We start from the raw sequence: 18,269 nt of genomic DNA, 5'->3' as shown, positions 1-18,269 counted from the left end.
GTGATGGGCAACGTAGGCTTGTCATAACCAAAACAGTCTCCCAGGATAGGGTAGTTTTGCTAACTGTGCTTGTGTACCTAGAATTTGCAGGGTGTGTGGATTGAACTGTAGCAACACTTTGATTGGATGCAGAGGGAACATATACTGTACCTCTTACAATCAGTGTTGTGTGTGATCAGTATGCACCTCACTTCACATGCCCTTGCTTTTCACATGTATGTCACTTTAGTAATACTGATAGGAAAAAAACTATGCAGACAGAAACTAGTGGAATTTGGAAACCCTGCACATGGGCTACACATAGAACCCTGATGGACCACATGTGGGCCTTGGGCCACAGATTGCCCATCACTATTCCACAGGCTTCCTAAGTGACCTTTGGTAAATCATTTAGGCCAGTGGTCTCCAACCTTTTTAAGCATGAGATCACTTATTGAATTTACGTGCAATCCAGGATCTACCTCAAACCCAAACACCCTTGACCAACCTCCATCCTGCCCCTGCTCACTCCATCCTCCCTCTCCCATCCTCACTCTATCAGGCTGGGGGCAGGAGTTTGGGGGGCAGGAGGAGTTCAGGACTGGGGCCAGGGTTCAGAATGCAGGCTCCAGCTGGGCACCGCTTACCACAGGTGGCTTCAGGGTGGTAGTGCAGGGGACCAAGGCAGGCTCATCCCCACCTTGTCCCTGCACCACTCCCAAAAGCAGCCAGCAAACTCTTATAGAATCATAGGGCTGGAAGAGACCTCAAGAGGTCATTGAGTCCAGCCCCCTGCCCAAAGCAGGACCAATCCCAACTAAATCATCCCAGCCAGGGCTTTGTCAAGCTGAGACTTAAAAACCTCTAGTGATGGAGATTCCACCAAACTCTCCATCTCTGCCTCCCCTCTGCTCTGTGGAGATGAGGTACAGGGTGGAGGGAGGGGCACCCTGACATCAGCACTCCCCCTTCCTCTTCTTCCTGTGCCCTGCACAGCAAACAGAAGGTTCCCAGGGGTGAGGGGCACCTCCAAGGCAGAGGGCAGGAGCAGCAGGGCACTGAGGGGCAGATGAAGTGCCAGCACTTGATAGGCTTTGGGCCAAACCTCTCAGGATCACCTGTCAAAGGTTCCAAGATCTACCAGTAGACCCTGATCTACTGGTTGGTGACCGCTGACTTAGACCTTTTTCTCCACAAGTATGTGTACACTACAGAGAGCAACTTTAGCTACATTAATTGCATAGCTGAAGTGGAAGCAGCTTAACTAGGTTTTTGGTGCTGTCTACACTGCAGGAAGTAGAAGAGAGAACACTTTTCCTTTGACTTCCCTTATTCCTTGTGAAAGCAGGGTTATGGCATCAACCTGGAATGCCCCTCTTGCTTCAAATTAGCTGTGTTAACTAGACCACTAATTGGAACCCTGTAAGATCGACAGGCAGCTTCGATCTTCCTCTGTATGGCTGTGTCCAGACTCAGGGTTTTTTTCGAAAAAAGTAGCCTTTTTTCGAAAAAACTTCACCTGCGTCTAGACTGCAGCCGTGTTCTTTTGAAATTAAATCGAAAGAACGCGGCTTTTCTTTCGACGGCGGTAAACCTAATTCCACGACGAAGAACGCCTTTTTTCGAAAGTGCTCTTTCGAAAAAAGGCATTCTTGAAAGCAAACAGGGCTTTTTAGAAAGAAAGCATCCAGACTCGCTGCTTTCTTTCGAAAAAGCAGCTTGCTTTTTCGAAAGTTCCGCGTGCTGTCTAGATGCTCTCTTTCGAAAGAGGCTTGCAGTCTAAACATAGCCTATGACAGATGTACCCCACCAGTACAGGAGGGATTATAACTTTTCTCTACCTCACAAGGGCGTTGTGGGGTAAATAGGTAAAGATTGGCAGGTGCTGGGATGTTGAGAACCAGGTAAGCACCTTGGCTAGATTGGCAAAGTGCTTTGAGACCTGTGCAGGGAAAGCGCCATTGCATTTTTTTTAAGGCTGATTTGTGTTTAAGGGGCTTAAGCCTCAGTCAGCAGAGGTCTCCGGGAAGCGGGCTACTCCTCTCCGCAGGCTCGGGGGCAAAAGGTGGGAGCAAGGTGACAGAGTGTCTCGTTGAGTGTTCCCCGCCCCTCCGCGCCACTCGCGCAGCCAGGGGGCTCCGTGGTGCTCGCCTGCAGGAGGGCGGGCTCGCCACTGGAGGTCGCGGGCGGACAAGGCTGGCCGGGAGTGGGCCACGCTCGGGCTCCGGTGCAAGGCAGAACCTTCCCCGCTGCCGCGGGAGGAATGCGGAACCAGCCCCGCGCAATCAGCTGCGGCGGCGGCGGCTGCCGGGGCAGGAGGCTGCTCAGAGCCCAGTGAGGAGGATGCGGGAGAAGGAGCCCTAAGCGCCCGGCGGCTGCCCAGGGGTCCTACTTACCCAGCGGAGCCGGGGCCAGATGAAGCAGCCCCCGGCGGCGAGGTAGCCTCTCCAGCGCCCCCAGCCCCATGAAGCGCATCTAGCGGAGGAGGAGAAGAGAAGCCAGAGCCGAGCCCGTCTCACTCGCACCGGCCCCATGGCGAAGGAGAAGCCCAAGAAGGCTTTGCAGGAGCTGCTCCAGAGACCGGGCAACCAGCTGTGCGCGGACTGCTCTGCCCCCGGTAAGGGCTGGGGCTCGGAGCCGGGGGGTCGCAGCGCTGCAGGACTGGAGCCAGCGCCGGAGTGAGCGGGGCAGGGACGGAGCATGCAGCCGGGCACCGGAATCTCTGGGCAGGCGCCGCCCTGGGGTCCAGGGCGGCACCTGCTCCTTTCCGCTAGCTGCCCGGGCAGGGTGGAGTCCGGTCCAAGTTTGCCTCGGCCAGGAGAGCCCCGCTTGCTGGGCGCTTGGCTGCGGCGAGCTCTGCCCCAGCCTGCAAGCCCTAGCCGGGCTGTTGCAAAACTGCGGGCTCTGGAGAAAGAGGAAACCGGCCGCGTGGGCACGGGGGTTCCCAGCCCCGGGGCAGGAGGAAGGTCTCCCCGGTGCTCAGCGCGGGGGTACCCCCGGCGGCACTTCCAAGGAGCGGGGCGATTCAAGCGTGGCCGCAGGCGAGGGGCGTGTCCCCGATCCGGCAGCTGGCCGGCCGCGCCGTGCTCGGGGGCCAGGAAAGAGAGGGTGCCCCGCTCCTTCGCACGGGGGTACCTCGCTGCCCCAGCGCTCTAGGGCTGACTTGGGAATGCTGATGTCATCCCCGGCCGCTCCAGCCGGGCTGTGTGCGCGAGCTGCAGTGCAGAGCGAGCCCTGCGCCCAGATGACAATGACACCTTGTTAATTTGCAAGGGTGGGCAGGCGGGGCGGAGGACAGGTGGCAGGGGCGAGGTCTGCAGGCCTAGGGCCGGGCGAGCTGGCCCTTGTCGGCCTGGCTGCTCTGCCTGCCCCTCCCTGCTCCTGTCCTTGTGCTCGCCCTGCAAACTGTGTGTGGCTTTTGTCGCCACCCCTGCTTGGCAGCCAAGGTTCCCTTCTCGGTAAATCAACAGACCTGGCGCACCCGGCGCCTTGCTGTGCCACTTCCTGCCAGCCAACCTTTGGCCACCGGCAGGCCTTTGCTGGAGACTTTGCCCCTGTCTTCCTGAGGCATAACTACCGATCATGAAATAATCAGGGGTGCTCCTTGCTGGGTGGTTGGGGTGGCGGGAGTTTCTGAGCCAGACACACACCCTTCCTTGTCCTTTGAATAGAGAAGTCACTGGGGACTGAGCAATTTGAATGCCCACTGAGAGCAGGGAAGCTCAGGTCTGTGTCTGTAAGTGTCTGCTCAGATCCCTCCGGGGAAAGCCCTGTACAGTTTAATAGAAAATAACCTTCCCGGGAGGGAGAGATAGCAAATAATATCCCTCTTGCAGTATTTGGTAGGTTGGCTTTAAAATATCAAACCTGCAGAAGGGCCATCTTAAGAATTACATTCTATAGGTTTTAGGACTTCTGCAGAATATTATTACCTTTCTATGGCACTTTGATGTCAATAGGACTCTACCAGCTGGGAAGGATCATTAGTTGAGGGTTTGTGTCCCTAATCTATATTGAAGATAAACTGGGATCTGCCAAGGATATTTTCAGTCACCTTGTACCTGGTTAGTGATGCCTAAGAATGCACTACTACCCAGTGTGCGTTGCTTTTCTGGCTGGTCGAACTCCACCTAGTTACTGCCATCTCTTACTATATAATCTTATTAACCCACCTTTTCAGTACTTGGCTGCACACAGCTTGGATCTGACTGCAGTTGGAATCTTCCTAAACTGTTTTTCCCCCCCAGAAGGAGCATTTACAGTCCAGGGCTGTTCAGATCAATAGAACACCTCTTACAGCATGTGTAATACGAAGCCCACCCAATAAAACAGGGAGCACCTACCCGGCATCAGCATGATTAAAATGAAACTTTGGCTCAGCAAAATCGTTTGTGTTGTGGTTAGATTGTTAAGGACTCCAAATGCAGGTTTTAAAGCTAGGAAGCCAAGGTCTGCAGTTGATCACATCTGGGTATAGAGATGTGTTCGGTGGGCCTGCGCCTTGTAAGCGAGCAAAATTTGGGTCAGTGTCTTGTGATGCAAGAGAAACTATTACTGTAGTTCATCTCCTTTTCTGCATGGTCTAACTGCTCTGTTTTCTCCTGCATTGTTCCCCAGTGCTAAAGCTCCATTTCTTTCTTGACCATTCTGCTCCAATTTTTTTAACCAATTATGCCCAGCTCTAGACTAGATATGCACGGTAACTGCACTGTAGTATATGCCGCTGACTGCGGTTCAGTAACTGCAAACCAGTATGCCTGTGCATGCTATGGGTTACTTAGGACAATTAAAGACAAGACACAGTCACACAGTGTGCATATGTGTTACATATAAAATCAGTGGACTAAATCTGGTTATTTGCTTTGGTGTAGGGGAAAGTAGGATTAAGTTTTCCAATCTAGGGCAAGGCAAAGAGCAGCTACGTGACCCTTGACTTTCACTGCCCTATGCTACATCCGGTTAAATAGCAATTGGTGTATTTCCCAGTAGCTCCAGTCATGACAGTTTCTCCTCTTTACAGGCTGCAGGGACACGCATGTCAGCCTAACCTTCCCTTCTCATCCTGTGTCCCACTTAGTTCAGGAATGAAGCTACATGCAGACCACAGGTTTTCCACCTGTGGTCCTGACCCATGTCTTAAGATTTCCAAAGGGGGCTGCATCTCAATTTAAAATGTAGAGGTCTGCAAATGAAAAAACAGGCTGAAAACTACTGGCCTAGTCCTAGGGAGTCTTCAGTGGAGAATTACTTTCCTTTTATCCTTTGGTATATATGGTTGTGACTATTTTCTTCCACTATTTGATCTGAGGAAGTGGGTCTGGCCCACGAAAGCTCATCATCTAATAAACCATCTTGTTAGTCTTTAAAGTGCTACATAGTCCTGTATTTTACTTTCCTTTTAGTGAGAGAGGTGGGGGAGAGAGAACACAACAACAAAACAGAAATAGGGAAGGAAAAAAAGAAAGAAGACAGGATGAGAATGGGAGAAAAGAGGTGAGAAAACAAACAAGACTGGAAGACTGGTGCCAATTGGCAGATGGTGCATGGGGACAGAGACACTAGGCATCCCTCTGCCAGTCCAGTGCAATCGGGGATTTGGAGAAACTGAAGGCTGGTGTTCTGCAGTATGGAGTGTATGTTTCTCTCACTAAAATACAAGGGATAATTCATGAGCCAATGAGAATCAGCAACAAGATGCAGTTATTTAGCTAAGGGATTCTTACAATGGGGTAAATAATAGAGCTGTTTGGAAAAACAAAACAAAATAGCTACTGTTTTCAAATGATTTTCATTCCATTTGTGCAGAAAGTGGCTGACTCTTCACTTTCTGAAATTTTCCTCAGAATCTTTTTTTTAAAGAAATTGGTGATTTTTTGAATGTTACATTTTTGCCATTTTGTGAAAAAACTCTCCCTTATCGTTGATTTTGTGTTGCAGTAGCATCCCAGAACCCTCCTGGTGCTAGGTGCTTTACAAACGCTGAACAAAGAGATGCCTCCTGCCGAAGAGTTTGCAATCTAACCTCTCCTCCTGACTAAGTTGTACAACTTGAGGCTATATCTACACTGCAGGCTTCTTGTGCAAGAAGCTTTTCGGAAAAGCAATGCGCTTTTGCGCAAGAGAGTGTCCAGACTGCATGGAAACTCTCTCGCAAGAAAGCTCTGATTGTCATTAACAGAATGGCCACCAGGGCACCTGTGCTTGTTTTGATAGGCTGTTTTTGAGCAAAACCCCCCTGCTGCCCATCCCCCCCACCTTTTCGCGCAAAAACTCTTGCGCAAAAAGGACTTATTCCTCGTAGAAAGAGGAATACCTATACCACAAAAACCACTCTTTTCTGTCAATTCTCTGTAAATTTTCTTGTGCAAAAATGCGCTTGAGGTGTGAACACTCTGTGAGTTTTTGTGCAAAAACTTTGTAGTGTAAACGTAACCTAACAGTGCAGTGAAAAAATCAGCCCACAGAATAGTACATGAGCAAACAAAACTAATTTGAAATAAGTACCTTTCTTCCCAGGCTGCACTTCCCATTTCTCCCCTTATCCCTGCCCCTCCAGCCGCTTTCTCTGACTGCTTAAATTAACTGCCCCTTCCAAGCCTTATGGCACATTAGAGATCAAAACCCAAAGACAGGAAAACAAAAGAGAAAACTATTTTTTCTCTTGCAGTTTTTGAAGAGCATATTTTTTTTTTAAAAAAAGGTTTTAGTAAAAATCTAATTTTTTTTGTAGAAGTTTTTTTTCCAGAAAGAGACATTTTGACTAAGTGCTTTCTGTCCAAGAATTCCAACCTGCTGTAGTGAACAATAAGAGCACATTATCCAAGTCTTTGAGGCTGAATTACAATGCACAAACCATTGTAATAAAATGTACAGGCAGTCCCTGAGTTACGCGGATCCGACTTATGTCGGATCCCCAGTTACGAACGGGGTTTGCTGCCCGTCTCCCTGGTCTGCTGGAGACCAGCAGACCAGGGAGATGGGGAGCAAAGCCTCTGAGGACGCTGGCAGCGGGACAGCCGTGGCGCGTCTGGGCTGTCCGCTGCCCGCGTGCTCCGCGGCTTTGCTCCCCGTCTCCCTTTGCTCCCCGTCTCCCTGCTGGTCTCCAGCAGACCAGGGAGATGCGGAGCAAAGCCTCGGAGGACCCGGGTGGCGGGACCGTGGTGCATCTTGGTCCGCCGCCCGCTGCCCGCGTCTCCCTGGTCTGCTGGGGAGGGGGGGAAGGCGCAGCTAGTACGCCCACATCCCCCCCCCAACAGACCAGGCTTTTCTCCGGACACCTGTGGTAGAGCAGCTGGGGCGCTGCCGGTTGGTCCCGCAGCGCCGCTCTGGGTGCTACTGGACCAACCCGGCAGCACCCCAGCTGCTCTGCCCCAGGCGTCCTGATTCAGCCGCTGCTGGTCAGTTTCAGCAGCGGCTGAATCAGGACGCCTGGGGCAGAGAAGCTGGGGTGCTGGTGGGTTGGTCCAGTAGCGCCGAGGAGCGGCGCTACTGGAGCAACCCAGCAGCACCCCAGCTGCTCTGCCCCAGGTGTCCCCAAGTCAGCCGCTGCTGAAACTGACCAGCGCTGACTACAGGAAGCCCGAGGCAGAGTTGCTCTGCCCCGGGCTTCCTGGAATCAGCCGCTGATCAGTTTCAGCAGCAGCTGACTTGGGGACGCCTGGGGTTCTTAAGTTGAATCTGTATGTAAGTCGGAACTGGCGTCCAGATTCAGCCTGTTGAAACTGATCAGAGGCTGATTCCAGGAAGCCCGGGGCAGAGCAACTCTGCCTCTGGCTTCCTGTAGTCAGCCGCTGGTCAGTTTCAGCAGCGGCTGAATCTGGACGCCAGTTCCGACTTACATACAGATTCAACTTAAGAACAAACCTACAGTCCCTATCTTGTACGTAACCCGGGGACTGCCTGTACTTGGAACGCAGGGCCCTGAATCTCACACACTGCAGGACTCTTTGTTGGATTGCATCTCTCATTGGGTGGAAGCCAGGTTGCAACAAGTCTATTTCACTGGAACAAGGTGTTTGTCATCAGGGAAGGCAGCACGGATTATACAGGTCTGATGGCACAGTGAATAATCTCTCCTAATGGCTGCTGTTCAAGCAATGTCTTACCGTAGACTCATAGAATACTAGGACTGGAAGGGACCTCGAGAGGTCATCGAGTCCAGTCCCCTGCCCTCATGGCAGGACCAAATACTGTCTAGACCATTCCTGATAGACATGCATCTGACTAAGTGGAACTTTGCCCATGAAAGCTTATGCTCCAACACTTCTGTTAGTCTATAAGGTGCCACAGGACTCTTAGCCGCTTTTGCAGATTCAGACTAACACGGCTACCCCGCTGATATTTATCTAACCTACTCTTAAATATCTCCAGAGATGGAGATTCCACAACCTCCCTGGGCAATTTATTCCAGTGTTTGACGACCCTGACAGTTAGGAACTTTTTCCTATTGTCCTACCTAAACTTCCTTTGCTGCAGTCTTCTAGCATGTTCTTTTTCTTTAAGACTAATATGGCAATGCAATTGGTTTTAAACCATTATTTGTCTTAAGAAATATTTTTGCACATTGTGAGATGGATGGTTGTCTGGGGGCACAACAAGGCTTTGTGTGTGTCTCTTCACTTGTGCTCTGCCAGTCAGTGGACATCCTCTTTCTGTTTGCAGGTATCTGCATCTGTGAATGCGGATAACTGCGAACCATTTTTGCAGATGCAGATATCAATTTTGTCTCCACGGGAGGGGTCTCTTCATATTCCATTCTAACTGTCCTTGGCCTCTGTTTGTCAGAGGCTGGAGAGGGATGGCAGGAGACAAATCGCTTGATCGTTGTCTTTGGTCCACCCTCTCTGGGGCACCTGGTGCTGGCCACTGTCGGTAGACAGGATACTGGGCTAGATGGACCTTTGGTCTGACCCAGTACGGCCGTTCTTATGTTCTTATGACTCAGTTTAGGGTTACCTTTCTACTGGTTCAAAATCTTTTTACTTTGATTTGGGGAGGAAGAAACTTAGCCATGCAGGCAGAAGTGCAAATGTCACTTCAGTAGTGCTGAGGCTCAGACCTCGTCCTGTTTATTGGATCTATCCCATTCATCATTAATTTTCTGTAATGTGCTCTTATCTTTCCCACTTGACTGGGGTTGTCTGTATGCTGCCATGCATGGGAACTATTGAAAAAAATGCACAAATGCGTAACTTCCACTTAGATCTATATGAATTTCATCTAACAGGATGCGTGTTTGTGGGAAGGAAGATGAGCAGTGAGGCCAGAAATGAAGGATAGCAAGGTCAGGACCATGTTGTTATAGGACCTGACCCTATAAGGTGCTAAGCTTTCTGGAGTTGAGGGTATTTAGTATCTTGCTGCACTAGGCCACTCAGAAAGTCCAAGGGTTAAGGAGAGAGCTTAGAGTTGGGGGCTAGTATAACTGTAGTTTCCACCTATCCAGGAACTGGGGCATCTTCCTGTACTTAAAATGTTGCTCCTGTTAGGCAGGGCCATTTAAGGCTATAAACACATGACATAAAGTTGGTGGTTGGAGGAAAAGATAAAGAAGTGGAAGAACCCCTTTTCCCCTTGTTTTGGGAGAAGGAAGGCATTGAAAGAGGTGGGCAGTGGTGAAGAGGAGTTAAGATGGATCAAAAGGAGCTAGCGGGCAGAGGTGGAGGAGGAAAGGGTTCTCACTGAAGTTGTGTTTTGCTTATGTGAGACCATCTTTGCAAGGAGAAGGGCTTTCGGACCACAAGAGCACCCCACATTACAGGGCGGTAGCTATTCACCCTGAGTTCATAATTCACCAAGCTTGCAGGACTGCTGTGATCTGCAGAGAGCAAGCCGAAGGGGGCACATAGTCCCCAGGTGCTGGATGCAAATGGTTCAGCATATTTGTAAACATGTCTGGGTAAAAGCTCTGCTGACAGGCAGTGATTGTCTGCAGTGTGCACCCTCACATGTGAGGAACAAAGTCCCTTTCTGAAACCCCATCGTTTTCTCCTATAGTACATTAACTTCAAGAAGAAACTCATTCCTGACTCTGCAGACAAATGTCTTCTGATTCCATTATAAAATCAAGCCTTTCAAGTAGCTAGCCACTGAAGAGCCATTTGCTCTAGACTGGGCCAAACTGAAGAGAGAATCTGCAGCTATTGCTTCCATAATATTAATTACATTGAGATTCCCCTGGTTGCACTATATAGTTAACATTCCTCTTACATCATGGAAAGAAATGTTTTGCCTACCTGTAAAACTTCCTCCAAAGTTATCTTTTTCCCATCAGGAACTATAAAGCTCCTACTGAACTACTGTTGTACTCCTCTTAAAAAGGCATCAACACCAACCATGGCTGATTTACTTGGATGCAAACCTACTGACTTTATTGTTCAGGGCCCTTTATTCAGCATGAGACAGTGATGTCCACTGGAGGATGTCTTAATATGATGAAGCAAAATGCAGGACAATGTAGCACTTTAAAGACTAACAAGATGGTTTATTAGATGATGAGCTTTCGTGGGCCAGACCCACTTCCTCAGATCAAATAGTGGAAGAAAGTAGTCACAACCATATATACCAAAGGATACAATTAAAAAAAATGAACGAATATGAAAAGGACAAATCACATTGCAGAACAGAAGGGGGATGCGGGGGGGTGGGAAGGGGGAGGAAGGAAGGTAAGTGTCTGTGAATTGCTGATATTAAAGGTAGGGAGAGTGGGATGTTTGTGAGTTAATGGTATTACAGGTGATAATTGGGGAAACTGTCTTGGTAATGGGTGAGAAAGTTCAAAGTCTTGTTAAGTCCTTGGTGATAAGTGTCGAATTTTAACATGAATGACAGTTCAGAGGATTCCCTTTCAAGTGCAGATGTAAAAGGTCTTTGTAGCAGAATGCAGGTGGCTAAGTCATTTAGAGAGTGTCCTTTCTGGTTAAAGTGGCAAGAAACTGTTTTCTCTTTGTGATCTTGTCTGATATCTGTTTTGTGGGCATTAATCCTTTGGCGAAGTGTCTGAGATGTTTGTCCAATGTACATAGCAGACGGACACTTTCGGCACATGATAGCATAGATTATATTTCTGGATGCGCAGGAATATGTGTTCTTGATCTTATAACTTACTTGGTTAGGTCCAATAATGGTATCAGCAGAATGAATATGTGGACAAAGCTGGCAACGGGGTTTGTTGCAAGGGAAGGTACCAGGGTTGGTATTAGTGTGGTATGTCCTGTGGTGGTTGGTAAGAATCATCTTGAGGTTAGGTGGTTGTCTATATGAGACTATGGGTCTGTCTCCCAGAGCCTCTTTGAGTATGGTATCCTGTTCCAATATAGGCTGTAGTTTATTGATAATGTGTTGGACAGGTTTTAGTTGGGGGTTGTAGGTGATGACAAGTGGTGTTCTATTGTTGGTTTTCTTGGGTCTGTCTTGAAGTAGATGGTTTCTAGGTATTCGTCTGGCTCTTTCAATTTGCTTTTTTATTTCTCTGGGTGGGTAGTTGAGATTTATAAATGCTTGGTAGAGATCCTGAAGCTTCTGGTCTCTGTCAGTGGGGTTAGAGCAGATGCGGTTGTATCGAAGGGCTTGGCTATAGACGATGGATCGTGTGGTGTGTTCTGGATGGGAGCTGGATGCATGTAGGTAACTGTATGAGTCGGTGGGTTTTCTGTAGAGAGTGGTGTCTAATTTTCCATTGTTGATTTGTACGGTGGTGTCCAGGAAGTGGATCTCTCGTGTAGAATGGTCCAGGCTGAGGTTGATGGTGGGGTGTAGGTTGTTGAAATCTCTGTGGAATATCTCCAGTGTTTCTTGGCCATGTGTCCAGATCATAAAGATGTCATCGATGTACCGTAGGTAGAGGAGGGGTGAAAGGGGACGGGAGTTGAGGAAACGTTGTTCTAGGTCAGCCATAAAGATGTTAGCATATTGTGGGGCCATGCGTGTACCCATGGCTGTGCCGCTGATCTGGAGGTATAAGTTGTTCTCAAACTGGAAATCATAAGATCAAGAACACATATTCCTGCGCATCCAGAAATATAATCTATGCTATCATGTGCCGAAAGTGTCCGTCTGCTATGTACATTGGACAAACATCTCAGACACTTCGCCAAAGGATTAATGCCCACAAAACAGATATCAGACAAGATCACAAAGAGAAAACAGTTTCTTGCCACTTTAACCAGAAAGGACACTCTCTAAATGACTTAGCCACCTGCATTCTGCTACAAAGACCTTTTACATCTGCACTTGAAAGGGAATCCTCTGAACTGTCATTCATGTTAAAATTCGACACTTATCACCAAGGACTTAACAAGACTTTGAACTTTCTCACCCATTACCAAGACAGTTTCCCCAATTATCACCTGTAATACCATTAACTCACAAACATCCCACTCTCCCTACCTTTAATATCAGCAATTCACAGACACTTACCTTCCTTCCTCCCCCTTCCCACCCCCCCGCATCCCCCTTCTGTTCTGCAATGTGATTTGTCCTTTTCATATTCGTTCATTTTTTTTAATTGTATCCTTTGGTATATATGGTTGTGACTACTTTCTTCCACTATTTGATCTGAGGAAGTGGGTCTGGCCCACGAAAGCTCATCATCTAATAAACCATCTTGTTAGTCTTTAAAGTGCTACATTGTCCTGCATTTTGCTTCAACTACCCCAGACTAACACGGCTACATTTCTATCACTATTCTTAATATGATAGCATTATTGGCCATTCAACAAGGTCCCCAAGACACTTGTCTTGACCAGGCTAGTGCTAATAATATGTTTTGAGTCTTTTTAAAGTAATGGAAAATATGTTGCTGCTTGGAGCTTTGGGAATGCATGTATACTCATGCTAACAGGGTGAGAATCTGTGTTCTCATCTATTCCACTTTGGGTTTGAGTCTGCTGCTGCTTCTAGCTAACTGGGTTCATTCTTTAATGAATGTGGCCAAGGCCTATGCTTTCTGTTCTGAAGGTCCTCTGTTCAAACTCCACTTATGAGTTCAGGTGAGACTGGTTATTTAACCACCATATTCTGTTAACTTCTATCCCACCCATGTCCTTTCTCTCTCTTTCTTCCCTTCAAGTTGTGTTGTATGTGTAAATTTAAAACAAATATTTTTTCTTGAAGGACAGTTGTATGTTTAGTAATGATGGGCTAAAGAGTGATTTATACACTGAGGTTTGTTGGGGGGGGCGGGGTGACAGAGGCAGGAGCTGATTAGGGGATTTCTGAATTCACTCTGAATTTCTATATGCCCTGGGTATTTCTCTAGTCCTTGTTTAGCAGTGTCTTCATTTTCTGTACTCTCAAGATGAATGAAGCATAAAAATGCCATCTGAATATCTTGTTCCTGTTTGTAAAGATAGGCATGATAACCGTAGATTTCTGACTTTAAGACCAGTTTAGTCAATAAGTAAACACCATAATTACTTGTAGTGTTTTGCAGTGGAAGTAGTCTGAAATGGGCATCTGTTGTACCATAGCAATGATACTTAAAGACCAGTGGTTTATTGCATTTGGGTACATTTCTATTTAATATTCCCCTTGATCCATGTTGTTTTCCTGATATTGGCTTTGCTTTAGGGAACAAAGCCATTTGGCTGGAACTTAGGAATACCTGGAGGTTTTCTTTATCAGGTTTTACTGCTATTTACTAATGGGAGAAGCTTGATAACTGTTTTTCCATAGTGGTCATGATAATGGTAAAACTAACAGCAAGATTCAGTCAAACTTTATCTTGGGCAGGTATAAAACTGCAATAAATAGAAACTAATGGAGTAAAAAGTGTGTGTGACTGAGTGGCAGTATTTGTTACTGGCTCAAAAGGGACACAGCCCATAAGTAATCAGAAACACAATTATTTGTGAAATACCTAGATTTACATTACATAGCCTGTACTATTAGGGTTTAATTATGGGGCACTTGCAACGAACCTTTTCTTTGAAAATATGGATTTAATAAGTGTCATTAATTACAACTTGCTGCAAAACTTCTTTACGTCATTTGTGGCTGTTCTTTAAAATAGCATAGGAGCATAGTCATTTGCTTGGCCACATCAAGTCCTGTCTCCGAAGTCTGATCAGGGTCCATCAAGAGAATCAACTGCTTCGATAAAACCTGTAACTACCTCAAGCTCTGGCTGTGGTTTAGTCTGCTCTATTTCGGAGCTGAGAATTTCTCAACACACATTACTCTGGGGTGCAGTAATGATGGCAGTGGATCTATGACTGGTGGTTGTTATAGCTTCCTTCATCCAAAAGTAGAGCAAAGCATATTACAGAATAATACATGCAGAGCTGGGGACAGTCCTATAAACTGTACATGGAATTCTGTGACTCCTGTGGAAGTTCCTCATGTTCATGGTTTGCAGAATGGGTGCTTCAGTAACCATGTGGCATGTACATAAGAGGACTATGCAGAACCATAGGCCAAAGCAAAACAAAAGAAAGAGCTCGGGAGGAGGAGAGACCTATGGGTAATTGGAGACTGGAGGGGAGAGAAGAAATCAATAGCAGATTATTTGACAGTGGAGTTTGGGAGGGGCGGTGCTTCTTGCGGAGCAGTCAGTCCTGGAGAATTTTAATTCTCCACAGTTCTTTTCTCCACAGCTTAGGTTGGAGGGGATTAATTTTGCTCTTGACACGTTCAGAGCTATTCTTCTTTCTCTGCCTGCTGTTATCAAAAACAATGACAAGTTATGTCGTAAGAGGACTGCAACTGTCGATGTTCAGCAAAACACAAACATCCATGCACATCTTCCCTTCTCTCCACAATCTCCTCCCACTGCCATTCTGCAGTTAGTTGCAACTAAAATATTTGAAACCCAGAAGAGCAATAAACAGAGGGACACTGTTAGCAAGGGCTTCCCAACCTTAACAATGAATTCCTCTGCCTTATTGCTGATAGATATGGTAAGCAAAATGAAATATACCACTCTTTCATCATGCTATGGAAGAGGTTACCTTGCTCTGCTGCAGTTTAGTGGGACCTGAGTTTGGAGCAACACAGTTTCCCTTGCAGGTTGGAGTTTGAAAGGAAGGTGGAGGAGAGAAAGTTGTCTAGAAGAGCCAAAGGCTTTACCTGGGATATATTGGTACATGGGTCTTACCTCCCCTTGTGCTTTTGCCACCATTTCTTCTTCTGAAATAAAGACAAACATACTGTAGGGCTCTGGAAAATGTGATTCCTGCTAATTGTCCAAATTCTGCATCCTTAATCAAAAAAGCTGCCTCTGAATTCAGTGAGGGTTTTGTTCAATCAGGGACAACAGAATTTGGTTCAAATAACTGATTATTTGCACTATAGTTGTCCCTACAGGCCTCACTGAAGCCGGGAACCACTTTATGCTAGATGCTATGCTAGCGCACAGTAAAAGATGGTCCCTGCCCTCAAGAATTGATGCTCTGAGTAGAACAGAAAAAGGGTGTGAGAGAGGTAGTATAACTTTCTCCTTTTTACAGGTAGGGAGCTGAAGCACAGATATATTAATAAATATTTTGAGCTGGTGTAAACCATTGTGGCTGATTTATACTCGTTGAGCATCAAACCACATGGGGACTTGACTGAGAGTCACACACGGAGGCTGAGCTGGTTACTGAAACCTGATTTCCTGTGTCATGAGTGCCCAAAGTTTTTCAAAATGGGGGTTATGGGGTTATTTATTATTATGGAGTTGCAAGCTGTCAGCCTCCATCCAAAGCCCTGCTTTGCCTCCACAGTGGTAGCTGGTGAGGGGGGCAGACAGGGTACACTGGCCATGTGACTGCTTCCCCCAGCCTGGGGAAGGACTGGGACAAACCCCTTCCCTGCCCTTGCTGCACCCCCACCCCAGCTCTTCCTCCTCCTCTGAGCGATGTGGTGTGGGGGAATAGTGGGACAGAGGTCCACCCCCACCCCACTCACCAGCAGCAGCAGGGGAAGTGGCGCTATGTTCCCGTAGCTCATTCTGCTCCCCAGCTGCGTTGCTCCACATGACTCCGCTTCCCATCAGTGAGTGTGGGGGCAATCCCAAGTGACACACCAGGAGAGACTTGTTCTGCTTCCTCCTCTGTTGCCAGATAGTGCGGGGAGGGGCAGGGAGAGAAGGAACCTTACTGACAGTGCCAGTCCCTTCTTCTCCCCGCTAGTCTCTCCAGACACCCAGAGGCTCTGCTGGCTGGCGCCTTGCCCCTCCCATTCATGCCATTTGGGGGCATGTGCCTTCTTGTGCCCCCCACATGTTGCTCCTGGCCTCCAGCATGTATAATAGTGTTAAATAAATATTTTTAAAAAGTGGTTTTAGTTTGTAAGGGGGTCACATTCAGAGTTGTGTAGAAGGGGTCACGGATACAAAAGCTTGCGACCCATTGCCGTAAGCCATGAAATGATCTCATTTCGCATGTGTATTTGCGATACTCTGCCCTTCCTTTGGTGTCCCACAATTCGTCAATGTCTGGTTGTGATCTTTGAGCTCAAAATTGACGTAAAATGTGACATCACCCATCACTCTGAAACATTTTAACTAGAGTTTTTCCAGGAAGAATTTTGGAAGGTTGCACCTCGATAGTTCAGGCAGTGTAAAAATAATAATAAAAAAATCCCCCCTAAATACTCTTGCCCATTTAAGGTAACATTTGTTTTGTAAAGAGACAAACTGTTGGTTTTTTTTTTAAATCTCTCCTGAGAAAATTCACAGGCTGATATGCACTTTGGTATAAATCATGCTGAAATAGGTACTGCTCTGATCTGATCTCTTTACGCTGAGAAATCTTAAAGCAAGATAACATCAGTGCAGAATTGCTTTACTGAGACTGACGCCAACCATCAGTTGAGTCTTAGCATCGGATGAGTTTATTCTTGTGGTTAAACACACATTTTGCTGCCCTTGATGTTCATATCTGAGTCTTGTTCATGCATTTATGAAATTTACAACAGCACTTTCTTCACATCTTGGTTGTTCAATAGCCTAGCTGGGCCCCAGATGGCCAGGTGTACAAATAGGTCAGAGGCCTTCTTCCTGATTTCAAAATCTAGAATTCTGCTCCTATTTACGATCTTGGAATTTCAGAACATATGAATCCACAAATCCATGAATACAATATACAGGCTGTCTCTCTACACTTTTGCAGGTTGTGTATACACAGAAAAATTCTATTTACACATTTCTACTAGGGATGTTAAAATGTATTTAATATAGTAATTGTGTAACCGCTGAAATTTCAAGCTATCGGAAGCAGCAACATGGGGGGCGCAGGCGGCTCCCGGAAAGCCAGTATATGTGGGGAGCCAGCTTTTAAGCCAGTTTCTTGTGCATACCAGGTTAACCTATAACCATAAAGGTTAACTGATGATCTCAGGCTCATCGGTTAACCGTGTACATGATTACACTTTCATGTCCTTAATTCATGCAAAGTTTGACTAAAATTGGTGTTACCTAGCTTTGGGGCAAAAAATATATCAAGCTGTCTATCTTAAAGAATGCAACCATAGCCTTGGAAAGTAACCATTAGATTGTCAGGAAACTCAAAGTGTAAGGCTCCTGCAGAAACAATGATTCAGCCATGTAGCAAGCACATTCATAGCAATGTATATTCAATATATATTTTTATAACACTTGTTTTTTGTCAATACTACACCATCACATGTAACACTGTTGAAATGCTTATAAAGATGCAGGTTAATCTTTTCTCATTGTTTCATACCTATGCTTTTAACACCATTTTAGAGTAAAACTACAAATTTTAAGTCTTGTTTATTTACATCTCAACACTAAAGTTTATTGAAATGCAAAGAATAATTTTTTTTAAAAAAGCCAAATTGTACATAAGAACAGCCATATTGGGTCAGACCAAAGGTCCATCTAGCCCAGTATCCTGTCTTCTGACAGTGGCTAGTTGTCTCAGAGGGAATGAACAGAACAGGAAATCATCAAATGTTCCCTTCATTGTCATTCATTAAACAAAGGAAAACTAAAGGTTATTTGAGACTGAGTTTTTAGATGAATATCCCCCATGGGAAACAATCAGGAGGAAGGCATGGGAGAATTTGGGAGCTTGTTCTCACAAATTGATGCAGATTCCAGAGAGGGAAAGGCAAAACAGGAGGAATAATGCCTATTTTTATTGGAATTTTTGAAGCATAGCGTTTATATGTGCTACTCCCTTGCCCAGATGTTAGTTTTGGTTAAAAATTGCTAGAGGAGTATTTGAACATTGTTATTACCTACGGCGGGTTTTTTTTTTTCCTTTTGGGTTACTGGTTAGCTTGATGATAAAACTATGTAAACCCTGTAACATTGCTTAAAAGCTCATATGAAAAACTCTTAA

General features: G+C 46.4%; 1 protein-coding gene across 1 annotated transcript in view; it reads left to right on the top strand.

Moving 5' to 3' along the window:
* Nucleotides 1-2,139: 2,139 nt before the first annotated feature.
* Nucleotides 2,140-18,269, top strand: part of ADAP1 (ArfGAP with dual PH domains 1) — a 131,132-nt gene continuing 115,002 nt past the window's right edge. Inside the window, exon 1 of the mRNA XM_006112840.3 lies at nt 2,140-2,596. Within this exon, the coding sequence (XP_006112902.1) occupies nt 2,512-2,596 (85 nt within the window). The 5' untranslated portion in view covers nt 2,140-2,511. The remainder of the gene's footprint in view (nt 2,597-18,269) is intronic.

Source organism: Pelodiscus sinensis, chromosome 16, assembly GCF_049634645.1.
Source record: "Pelodiscus sinensis isolate JC-2024 chromosome 16, ASM4963464v1, whole genome shotgun sequence".
Taxonomy (NCBI): Eukaryota; Metazoa; Chordata; order Testudines; family Trionychidae; genus Pelodiscus; species Pelodiscus sinensis.
The sequence above is the reverse complement of the archived record's forward strand: the minus strand, read 5'-3'. Positions and strand labels throughout refer to the sequence as shown.